Source organism: Eleutherodactylus coqui, chromosome 11, assembly GCF_035609145.1.
Source record: "Eleutherodactylus coqui strain aEleCoq1 chromosome 11, aEleCoq1.hap1, whole genome shotgun sequence".
Classification (NCBI taxonomy): Eukaryota; Metazoa; Chordata; class Amphibia; order Anura; family Eleutherodactylidae; genus Eleutherodactylus; species Eleutherodactylus coqui.
In genome coordinates, this window is record NC_089847.1 from 128,704,111 (window position 1) to 128,716,275 (window position 12,165).

General features: G+C 48.8%; 1 protein-coding gene across 1 annotated transcript in view; it reads right to left on the reverse strand.

Annotated features, from left to right (window-relative positions):
• Positions 1-6,230, reverse strand: part of LOC136582454 (catalase-like) — a 29,145-nt gene extending 22,915 nt beyond the window's left edge. Inside the window, exons 1-2 of the mRNA XM_066583506.1 lie at positions 6,100-6,230; positions 2,392-2,563 (exon numbers count right to left, since the gene is read on the reverse strand). Of these exons, the coding sequence (XP_066439603.1) occupies positions 2,392-2,563; positions 6,100-6,132 (205 nt within the window). The 5' untranslated portion in view covers positions 6,133-6,230. The remainder of the gene's footprint in view (positions 1-2,391; positions 2,564-6,099) is intronic.
• Between the last annotated feature and the right edge of the window lie 5,935 nt (positions 6,231-12,165).

The following is a 12,165-nucleotide window of genomic DNA, read 5'->3' on the forward strand; positions in this document are numbered from 1 at the left end:
AGATAGGAGTTTTACGTACATACATTCATTGTAAAAAAAACACTCCCGCCCCAGATCCATCTCAGGCAGATCTGTAAATGATGAGAGTTGTGGTGATTAGATGGACGGTCTTGTCACCGGAGACCCTAAAAGTGGTTCCCCCCTTGGCCTATAAGAGGCTCTCGGAGGATCCTTGTGAGCAGGGACCTCTTCTTCCGCTTGTTGACCACTAGACGCCTCTACGATGCAGAGAAGAGATTTCACCCCGTTACCAGAGTCTGAGAGGGGTGCATTATTGGGGTGTGAGAAGCTGAATGGTTGTATCAATGAATTGTCCCCCACCGGGCCGTTCTAACCACACTGTTAGGAGGTGTTGGGACCAGTGGATGTGTGAGGGCACACAAGGTGACCGGGCTCAGGACCCCCCAACAGACCACCAGTAGAGAGGAGTATCTGACCAGACTGTTAGGGGGTGTTGGGACTAGTGGATGGGGGCACACAAGGTGACCGGGCTCAGGACCCCCGACAGACCACCAGTAGAGAGGAGCGTCTGACCAGACTGTTAGGAGGTGTCAGGACCATTGGATGTTTGAGGGCACACAAGGCAACCGGGCACAAGACGCCCCCTACAGACCACCAGTAGAAAGGAGCGTCTGACCAGACTGTTAGGGGGTGTTGGGACCAGTGGATGTGTGAGGGCACACAAGGTGACCGGGCTCAGGACGCCCCCAACAGACCACTAGTAGAAAGGAGCGTCTGACCAGACTGTTAGGAGGTGTTGGGACCAGTGGATGTGTGAGGGCACACAAGGTGACCGGGCTCAGGACCCCCCAACAGACCACCAGTAGAGAGGAGCATCTGACCAGACTGTTAGGGGGTGTTGGGACTAGTGGATGGGGGCACACAAGGTGACCGGGCTCAGGACTCCCAACAGACCACCAGTAGAGAGGAGCATCTGACCAGACTGTTAGGAGGTGTTGGGACCAGTGGATGTGTGAGGGCACACAAGGTGACCGGGCTCAGGACCCCCCAACAGACCACCAGTAGAGAGGAGCATCTGACCAGACTGTTAGGGGGTGTTGGGACTAGTGGATGGGGGCACACAAGGTGACCGGGCTCAGGACTCCCAACAGACCACCAGTAGAGAGGAGCGTCTGACCAACTGTTAGGAGGTGTCAGGACCATTGGATGTTTGAGGGCACACAAGGCAACCGGGCACAAGACGCCCCCTACAGACCACCAGTAGAAAGGAGCGTCTGACCAGACTGTTAGGGGGTGTTGGGACCAGTGGATGTGTGAGGGCACACAAGGTGACCGGGCTCAGGACCCCCCGATAGACCACGAGTAGAAAGGAGCATCTGATCGTCTGACAACCACCAACAGCTCTAACTGTTCCGTTGTCTGCCATCCAGAGACAGGGGGCGCCATCCTTACACGCCTGTGTCTGTTGGAATCTTTTCCAGGATCTTGGCTGAGGGACATTTGGTTTCAGGGCCCCCATTATATGCACGGCCTCTGACCTCACCGTCACCTCCGTTTGCAGTGTTGTCATGAATAACTAAACTGGATGTTACAGATGGGAACCGGGTTGTCTTTAGTGATGAATCCAGGTTTAGTTTGGGCGCTGACAACGGCCATGTTTGTGTCTGGAGACCTCAGGGTGAGCGCCTCAATCCTGCCTTTGCTGTGAAGCGGCACACTGCCCCCTGCTGGTGTGATGGGGCATCGCATACGACAGTCCGTCCCCCCTAGTAGTGGTACGGGGGACAATGACAGCTCAGCGATATGTTCAGGACATCCTGCAGCCACATGTGTTCCTCTCATGGGCGGCTTCCAGCAAGATAACGCTCAGCCGCACACACAAGGGGGTCCCAGGAAGCCCCCACAACATTGTCACACTTCCGTGGCCTGTTTTTCTAGCTTTTGTGTATTGGCAAGGTCACAACATATACAGAGATCTCTATATATGCTGTAATCATGCAAACACACAAGAGCTAGTAAAGCAGCTAATAAAGATCAATCCAATAAGAATTATGCTGCATGGCCCACAGCAAACTGGAGACACATATAATGGCTCCAACCTAAAGATAAGTACCAGGATAGGTAAATATAACATGAGGAGAGGCAGAGAGTGTGTACACACTGACTGCAGATCTGAGAGCAGTGAAGACAGCCCCTCCACCACAGCTAACAAATGTCTTAAAGGTCCTAGTTACCCGGGAAGCTAAATGCCTGAAGACAAGCAGTGGATTGCAGAAAGCCTGACCTTCAGCCTAGATTTTCAGAGGTAAAACAAAAATATTTAATAAAAGTATATTACAAAATTTATGAAACGCGCAGAATATTAGATGACCAGAAGTTGTCTGAAAAGTTAGGGACACTTTAAGAACCTACCGCGGCTGTTTTACTCACCGGCTCCTTTAGCGTGCACTACTCTTTCAGGGATCCTTTCCCGGTCAAAATGGGCCATCTCATCGATAAACACCGTGTCCTGGACCAGCAGTGGCCCCCGAGGGCCCGCAGTTAAGACATTAAGCTTGTCCCCTATTGGAATGCCTGCTCCGGTAGTGAGGACAGAAGAATCCTGAAGGGAAACACATTAAATAAAGTGGAATGGGATTCTCAGATCGGACATTCAAGACCAATAGGATAGTGGAATCTGTAAGATTCATGGCTGCTGCGCAATTCTGTGTTCCTTAGGGACCGTTCACACGGGACGGAATTAGTCCGCGCGGACATTTCTGTGTCACATTGTTAGCCCTATGGATATTCCGCACCTGGTATAATCTGCGCCTCTTCACTTCAAACCCGCAAGATTTAATTCCAAAATGGAAAAGCATTCTGCCGCAGAATTACGGACGTCCTGCGCAATTGTCGCTGCGGATCTCTATCATAAAGGAGATGTAATTCCACAATTAAAGTCTGCGTACAAAAATTCATGACATTCTACCGAACGCATTTCGTAGTTAAAATGTAAGAAAATCCACGCTAATTGACAAAATCTACATCTGTGCTGATTTTGTTGCGTTTTAACTGCGAAATGCGTGGAGCGGAGCCTCTTGCAGAATTTCTTGCGTTTTTTTAGCGCAAATTTTTATTGCAAGTGCGATATTTTCCGAGTTTACTCACAAAATCAATAGCATTTTGAGTGGTTTTTACGCACTTTCGCGCGAGATGGAATCACACAACCAAATCCGCGGGTGTCTTGGCGATTTTGGTGCAGACTTTACCGCAGCATGCGGTGCGTCCTGAGATGTCATTCCATCCCGTGTGAAAGGTCCCTGCGGGGTCCGAAAAATGTGTCTGGCTTCTTTGAAAAGTAGGGCCACCAGGTTGTACGTGGTATTACAGCGCAGTCCCATCGTCTAAGGGAGACGATACAACTCGTATAATATCACCACATCAGCCTGCAGCGCGATAATGACTGCAGAACCAAGAATCTCACTGTGCATGCAATCTGCTGACTCCGCACCCCAAGAGCTGACGCTCCACCGGTCACCCCGAACCCCAATAATACCCCATGTAACGAATGCTATAACACTAGAGGCGGCCGCGCCTCGCCCGCGCTACACGCCTCATGTTCTGCTACACCTGATGTATTCACTGCTGCAAGACAAAAGCTGCATAACACACCCTCTATAATCCTCCATATATTAACCCCATTGTCGCCCCAGTAGTAATAATGACCCTCATAGTGGCCTCGGTAGTAATAGTAACCCCCATAGTGGCCCCAGTAGTAATAGTAGCCCCCATAGTGGCCCCAGTAGTAATATTAACCCTCACAGTGGCCTCAATAGTAATAGAGTCCCAAACAGTGGCCCCAGTAGTAATAGTAACCCCCATAGTGGCCTCAGTAGTAATAGTGGCCCCCACAGTGGCCTCAGTAGTAATAGTAACCCCCATAGTGGCCTCTGTAGTAATAGTGGCCCCCACAGTGGCCTCAGTAGTAACAGTAACCCCCATAGTGGCCCCAGTAGTAATAGTAACCCCCATAGTCGCCCCAGTAGTAATAGTAACCTCCATAGTGGCCCTAGTAGTAATAGTAACCCCGTCATAGCCCCAGTAGTAATAGTAACCCCCATAGTCGCTCCAGTAGCAATAGTGGCCCCCACAGTGGCCCCTGTAGTAATATAATCTCCCACAGTGGCCTCAGTAGTTATAGTGTCCCCCACAGTGGCCTCAGTAGTAATAGTGTCCCCCACAGTGGCCTCGGTAGTAATAGTAACCCCCATAGTGGCCTCGGTAGTAATAGTAACCCCCATAGTGGCCCCAGTAGTAATAGTAACCCCCATAGTGGCCTCAGTAGTAATAGTAGCCCCTATAGTGGCCCGAGTAGTAATAATGACCCCCCATAGTAGTCCTACTAGTAATAGCTACTTCCCCTATTGTCCCCTGGCCGTGCAGCATCGGTACGGTCTTTTCACTCACCCCGCCTGTAGCAGCGGTCCGACGGCAGCTGCCATTGCTGAGTCTGTGACTGTTGACCTCTCCCCTTGGCATCTGCGCAGCGTACAGGACAGCGTACACAGACACCAGGGGAGGAGAGGTCAGCAGTCACAGACTCAGCAATGGCAGCCACCGTCGGACCGCTGCTGCAGGCGGGGTGAGTGAAAAGACCGTACCGATGCTGCACAGCCAGGGGGCCACATACAGTGCAGCGGTGGGCCAGATTCGGCCCGCGGGCTTTATGTTTGACATGTACGACCTAGTGGAATCTATGCCACGACGAACTGCTGCAGTTCTCAAGGCCGAAGAAGTCCAACGCTACTAGATGGGGGTGAGAACGTGGTCATTTATTGCACATTTGTTTTGTTGGGTTGACCTTGTTGGCGCAGCAAAAAGTTGCATCTTTTTTTTTTTTGAAAGGGGAGGGGGTAAAAAAACCTCCATCAGAACCCATTTTTCCCGCCCCCTCCTCTGTTACATTGTAACGTCACGCTTTACCTCAGATAACCTGCGGCTCGCCACATAACTGCCATTCAGTATCACTCGGGAGATGATACAACTCATATAATATCACCACATCAGCCTGCAGCGCGATAATAACTGCAGAACCAAGAATCTCACTGTGCATGCAATCTGCTGACTCTGCACCCCAAGAGCTGACGCTCACCGGTCACTCCGAACCCCAATAATACCCCATGTAACGAATGCTATAACACTAGAGGCGGCCGCGCCTCGCCCGCGCTACACGCCTCATGTTCTGCTACACCTGATGTATTCACTGCTGCAAGACAAAAGCTGCATAACACACCCTCTATAATCCTCCATATATTAACCCTCGCCATACAAGCCATGTGGACCGCATATTAACCCTTCCGATGCATCAGTAGTTTACAGTAAATGGCGCTGCAGGCATTATAGAACAGACCTCCCAGCATGCAGCCGCTACAATCCATAGACCCCGTGGATGAAGCTGAACCACGCTCTCAGGGAACGCTCACACGGCAGAATCCAACGCCGATTATTCCGCATGTATTTTGCCTCTAAAAACCGCAGCAGAAACCCGCGCCGAAGCCGCATACTTTACCGCAGATTTACATGCGGATTTAGCCTTGTGACATCTGACGTGATTCTGCGCAGAAGTGACAGGTCACGGAATGACACTGGAAATTTCTTAAGTGGACTTTTGCCCAGGCATAGAGTATTTCGGAATTCGCCACGGATATCTGCCGCATTCACACGAGCGGGTTTCTATCACGAGTTTTGTGTATTGCGAGACACACGAAGCTTGCGCAATTATTTTCAATGGGTCTATTTACATGTGCGATTTTTCGGATCATGTTCTGTTTTTCGGCAAGTCCGCAGAACATTGTTTCCAATTTTCTCGCAAATCTCAATGCAGTCGCAGTGAATATCGCAATTTTACAAGCCTGATAGCGGTCTGAGTTTCCCGGGCCAATATCGCGCTCACCCGTATGAATGCGGTCTTACACTCCAAGCCCTACTATTGACCCCCTCTTGGCACAGCTCCAGGTTACAAAACTGGCACAAGCATCTACAAGCTACATACTGGCATTCCAAGATCTCAGGTGTCAGCGGGCCTTTCTATCACCCGATGTCACGTGGCGCAGCGCGCTGCCACCTTGGTAAATACCCCTCCATTGTCTGCAATCTTACTGGTATCTCGGCGCGCTGCTTGGATTGTTCCATGGTGAGCGTCCTCGCGCCGCTGTCTGATTCTTACGGCTTATTTGATGAAATCTGTTGGGACACGTCAGTGCCGCTGCCCCTTTATGTGTTCCTCTGCCCACACTCCTTCCTTATTACTGTTTCTCCCCCCCCCCCCCTCCACATCTTAAGAGGCTCTTACTGCCAAAAAAATGTCGTAAATTTCCTCTTATATACAGAAGCATCGTTACGCAAGCGCTCAGTCAGAATGATAAAGCATTGAGGATGTTAGAAACCCCATAAAGTGGCACTGAAGGGGTTACCATATGGGGCGCCACGTACGCAGGACTACCTGGGCATAGTAGATCACCCGGTTCCCCGCTGTCTGCGCTCAAACCTGCCACTGCAGTGTTAAGTAGTCCTCCATTCATATTTATAGAATTGAAGGACTACTCAGAGCGCCACTCAGTGCTCCGCAGCGGCGGCTTCCGCTCACGCAATCCAGACGAAATCCGCAAGTCTAAGGGTGGTTTTACACTTGTGATAAAATACAATCGTGCAATTTTCGTGCGATGCAAGGGTGAGTAAAAACGCTGAATTATAAAACCAATTATGTTCAGTGGTTTCCTTCACATTAGCGATGTTTTCACTGATGATATGTTGCAAGAAAATAAATCGTGGCGTGCCCCATCTACCTGCGTTTCGCGTTTTTTTATTTTCATTTCCCATGTTTCCCTATGGAGCCTCCTTTTTATCGCATCACCTCACACGTACTTGCAATTTTCATGCAATACATTCTTAACATTAAAAAGTCCTATTGACTTTTGCGCTAAAAGATTACGGCAAAATTGCGTGAAAGAATCACACAAGAAAATCGTAAGCGGCAGCATTGTTTTTGTGAGAAAAAGCAGCACTGATGTTCAAGAATCACGGGCACAAAGAAGCAAATTTGCTGCGAATTTTCTTGCGACGATATTGCGATTGTCCGTGTGAAACTACCCTCTGGTTATATTTACACGGCGGAGAAATGCTGCGGGATGTTCGCTGTGGAAATTCTGGAACATTTCCACCCCGTGTAAGCATACCCTAAATGCGGATTTCAATGCAGAATTAAAGGGGTTGTACCAAAATTTCAAGCTTCAATATCACGCTTTTAAACCTGCGCGTCTCTCTGTGATTGTCATACGGTTTGTAAGGAAACTCATAGCTGGGTGTGAAAATGGTTTAATAGAAAGTAAAAAATTGCATGAAAATCACATCCGCGAGTCTTTTATTTTTGCTCCCATAGAAAATAATGGACGTTAACTCACTAAAAGTAAGACGCGACTGTAAGAGGCAGATCGCCGTGTAAATACATTACACATAGCGGGGTCTATTTCTGTGCATCTTGCCAACCCGCAGCCATGATCCACACCCCGTGCACACAGTGTATTCAGTGGCTGAGAGTTTCCTGCACGTAAACGGTTGGGTTGGCCGTCCTTTTGTAGTCAGGTCTGGTGTTCACCAGGGATTCCCTCTGAGCCCTTTGTGTTTGCTGTAAGCCCTTCCTCAGAAGAGTAGATGGAAACCGTTGGTGGGGGCGAGGATGGACCTGTGGGTGCTAGACTCGGCCTTGAAGAAAGCGGCATATGCTGACAATGTTGCTATCGTTGTCTCCACCGGAGGGGAGGTGATGTTGGTAGTTTACTGCTGCCTGGTCAAAGATCAAATGGGAAGAGTGTGAGTCTCTGGCTAGGAGGGGGAGATACGGTTTTTGATCTTCCAGAACTCCAAGATTCCAGGCATTGAATTCAACCAAGAGCATTATCCCAAGTAAAACTGGGAAGGCAGGTTGAGGAATGCCACTTAAGGATGGATCAATGGAAAGGGTGGCTTTTAACCCTAAGAGAAAAGGTCTGCTTGATCAAAAGCTACCTGCTCCCTTTGTTAATATACCTGGGAGGTGTATGCATTTTGCCAGAACCTCTTTGCTTGTGGGTCTACAACCTGTTCTTCCAGCTGTTACGGGGGAATAGTAACATATGCATAGTAACATAGTATGTTAGGCTGAATGAAGACAATGTCCATCTAGTTCAACCTGTTTCAACCTCTAATTGATGAAGAGGAAGGCAAAAACCCCAAGAGGCCGAAGCCAATTAGCCCATTTGCGGGAAAATTCCTTCTTGACTCCATAATGGCAGTCAGAATAATCCCGGATCAACCTCTGATAGTTCCTACCTAAATATAAGACCCGATGGTCACCTAATGTCTTTGTTCCGTAATATCCTTTCCCTCCAGGAAGACATCTAGTCCCTCTTAAACGCCTCTATGGATTTTGCCATCACCACATCCTCAGGCAGAGAGTTCCACAGTCTCACTGCTCTTACAGTAAAGAATCCCCTTCTGTGTTGGTGATGAAACCTACTTTCTTCTAGACGTAGCAGATGTCCTCTTGTTACCGTCGCAGTCCTGGGTATAAACAGATCATGGGAGAGATCCTTGTATTGTCCCCTCGTGTACTTATACATGGTTATCTGGTCGCCCCTTAGCCGTCTTTTCTCCAGGGTGAATAATCCCAGTTTTGGTGCCTCTCGGGGTATTCTAGTCCTGTCATTCCATGTATTAGTTTAGTTGCCCTTCTTTGAACCCCCTCAAGCACTGTGACATCTTTCCTGAGCACCGGTGACCAGAACTATGAACAGTATTCCATGTGGGGCCTGACAAGTGCCTTATATAGTGGGAGGATAATGTTCTCGTCCCTCCCCCCTATACCTCTTTTAATGCACCCCAAGACTTTATTAGCTTTTGCAGCAGCTGATTGGCATTGGTTACTCCAGTTTAGTTTACAAGCCACTAGTACCCCCAGGTCTTTTTCCATCTCACTTTTCCCTAGCGGTACCCCATTTAGTGTATATTGGTGACATCTGGTCCTCCTGCCCATGTGCAGAACCTTACATTTATCCACATTGAACTTCATTTGCCATTTTTCTGCCCAAGCCCCCAGCTTATCTAGGTCCGTTTGTAGCCACACATTGTCTACAAGCGGACTTAGATAAAGTGGGGACTTGAGCAGAAAAATGGCAAATGAAGTTCAATGTGGATAAATGTAAGGTTCTGCACATGGGCAGGAGGACCGGATGTCACCAATATACACTAAATGGGGTACCGCTAGGGAAAAGTGAGATGGAAAAAGACCTCGGGGTACTAGTGGATAGTAGACTAAACTGGAGCTAATAGGTTGAACCCAGTGAGGAGGGAGGTTACTTACCATACGTGAAGACTAGGTAAGTATGGTCAACCCTGTGTATTCCTAGCGAATACCTTTTCGAAAGTTAATATCACAAACCTCTGGACAGAGAGGGCTCCTCCATGGGTGTCCTCCTGTAAGGGATGGTTCCAGCCCTTCTTCTAGGAATGGGAGACAGAAGGGCATGTGAAGGATTTTTGTACACCACAGAGTCATCTTACATTGCGCCAGTTCTCAAGGTTTTACACCAATGGGGGCCGACCGTGGGGAAGTCAGGACACTGGCTAGGCGTGTGCTTGACCAGAGCATTTTGGTAACTTGCTTTCAGACTCCATTGGCCCTCAGAGACTGCCCAGGTCAGGATTTGAGGATGGGTCTGTTACTTGTAAATTCAGTAAGAAACCTCTTGAAGTATTGGTACTTGCCCTGGCGCTGCTTCCATGGTAAACTGCAAGCAGGGGACAACTTGAAGTACAGAACACAGAGGAAAGGGGGTTGTTCCCAGGAGGCATGTGGCAACATTCTGGAGAGCATGGACTATTTCCTGCTTCATTGTCCCCTCAATACAGAGGGTAGGGGCTTCTATCGGTTGGCCTCAGCTGGTTGACCTCTCCTACGCTGAGTGGTGTTATGGCGCATTCGGAGATCTGGGTGGCAGGGACTTTATTTCTAGTAAGTCTAGTGGCCCGGTATTACACATGGAACACACGGGGCTTAGTAACGACGCATAAAATCCTCCTCGAGTACAAAGTGAGTAGGAACATTCGCGGTGGCCTGGTGAAGGTGCCTTCTCTGGCGTTTGAAAGGTTGGGTAAGCCGCGAGCGGCTTTCCTTTGGAGGGTTTTTTTCTTTGGGGTTCCCTAGTCTGGAGAACTGATTCATGGTGGTGTGTGGGTGTGGAGGGGGGCTGCTAAGGTGTTTCACTCCAAACTTTTTTTTTTTTTAGGTTAAGAGTTGAATGAAAGACTTACGGGACCCAAACCAGAGCGGGAGGCCCTCAACAGGTATTGGTCATGTTTTTGTTCTATGTATTTCGGTTGTGGCTTAATATGTATTATATGCTTTTTGTGGCTGGTTAGTGTGAGGTCATGTGTTGGGAGGGGTGGGGGGGGTATGCTTAAAAATAAAACACTGTATTTATATTTACAAGCATGTTTGGTAGGTGTTGGCGGTATATATATATATATATATATATATATATATTTTATTTAGTGTAAATTATGTTGTATAAATGGGACACGGTTTTCCTTCTCTTGTATCCCTAATATCTTGTGTATATATGGTTTTTTGGCAATTGTTCTGTTATTATCCCTGTTAGGTTTTTTCTTTCATAATAAAAAGCTCCATGTGTTATCAGGGTAAACAACACGCTCAGCTCTGCTACATCGGTAGTTGCTGTATCATGCAGGAACACCAATCATACAGTGATGATGTAAACACAACTTCCTCTTCTGCTGCGATTTCATCGCTCATGCAGGAAACAGCGGTTGCCCCACCGAGGTGGTGGGTTACACAACATCACTTCTCTTGATTTATAGGGAAACTAATGACCACCTGCAGCCCTGCCGAGTCACGGCGCGGTCACAGAGGCGAGTACGATAGGGGTCTGAAAACTTGCACCAAAGTCACACTTTAGGGCTCCTCATTTTTTTGTACATGCATTTCTTGCGTGCAAAAAAATGAGCATGCTCTATTTTGTGCAAAAGAAAGGGGGGGGGGGGGGCAGGAGGGGTGCACAAATGCGCACACAATATGTAAGGGGACGCACCATATACAGCTCAAAACTGCGAGGAATAGACCAGATCTGGCTAAATAGGGCGAGGTGTGTGGTACACAGGCTCAACATGCGCAAACAAAGTGCAATACAATGTGCAGACCTCAGCCACGTTCATAGCACAAATAGGTAGCGCTAACACATGTGCATTTGCACCTCCGCTTGTGTGAAGGAGCCCTTAGGCCTGGGTCACACCGGTGTATACGTCTTAACATGCGTATTTTTCTTAGCTTATATCATGCCTTTTTTGCAGACTTTGTTTATCCACAGAAGTGTCATTAATAACTGATCAGCAGGTGGTCTGCCGCCTGTGACCCCGGCCGAGCAAAGGTTAGGTGGCTTGGTGGTCACCCTGTATAGTGCAGGAAGCTTCTTACGTGGCGCAGTGGTCCGGCACACCTCAGGTCCTCTTCGCTCCCGTCCCCTGCCTATACTGGGTAGTGCAGGAAGCTCGTTCCATTGTGCAGTGGTCCGGCACACCTCCCTCCACCACTCAGGTCCTCTTCACTCCCGTCCCCTGCCTATACTGGGTAGTGCAGGAAGCTCCTTCCATTGTGCAGTGGTCCGGCACACCTCCCTCCACCACTCAGGTCCTCTTCTTATACTGGGTAATGCAATAACATAATACGATTGCTTTGGCCAGCCTCAGACTTCATCGATCCCTGGCCGCTCTGCCTCCACTCACTAGCGATGATGGTGCCTGTGTAAAAGCACAGGAATGACAACCTGTTGGGCATCTGCATCCGACAGCTCACCCCGTGTAAGAGGGCCCTACAGGTGCAGCTGTAGCCACACCAAGACCTACAGGCCGACCTCTTGCCAAGTTTGCATAGATTCCTTTCTCCATCACACTTGGCAGGACTTTCTGCAAGTCGTTCTATTTCTTAGCAGCCACCATAACTAATAGAGGATGCGATTTCCAAACGGCTCGCTGTTCTGTAGAAGAGCTTGTTGACAAAGGGAGTGCTCCGGCGCAGGTGGTGTACACATCATAACCCGCAATGAAGAGATTAACTAAACGCCTGTTGGAAGAGAATAATGGGCCTCGTTGAGCAAGACTGTTTACCAGAGAAAC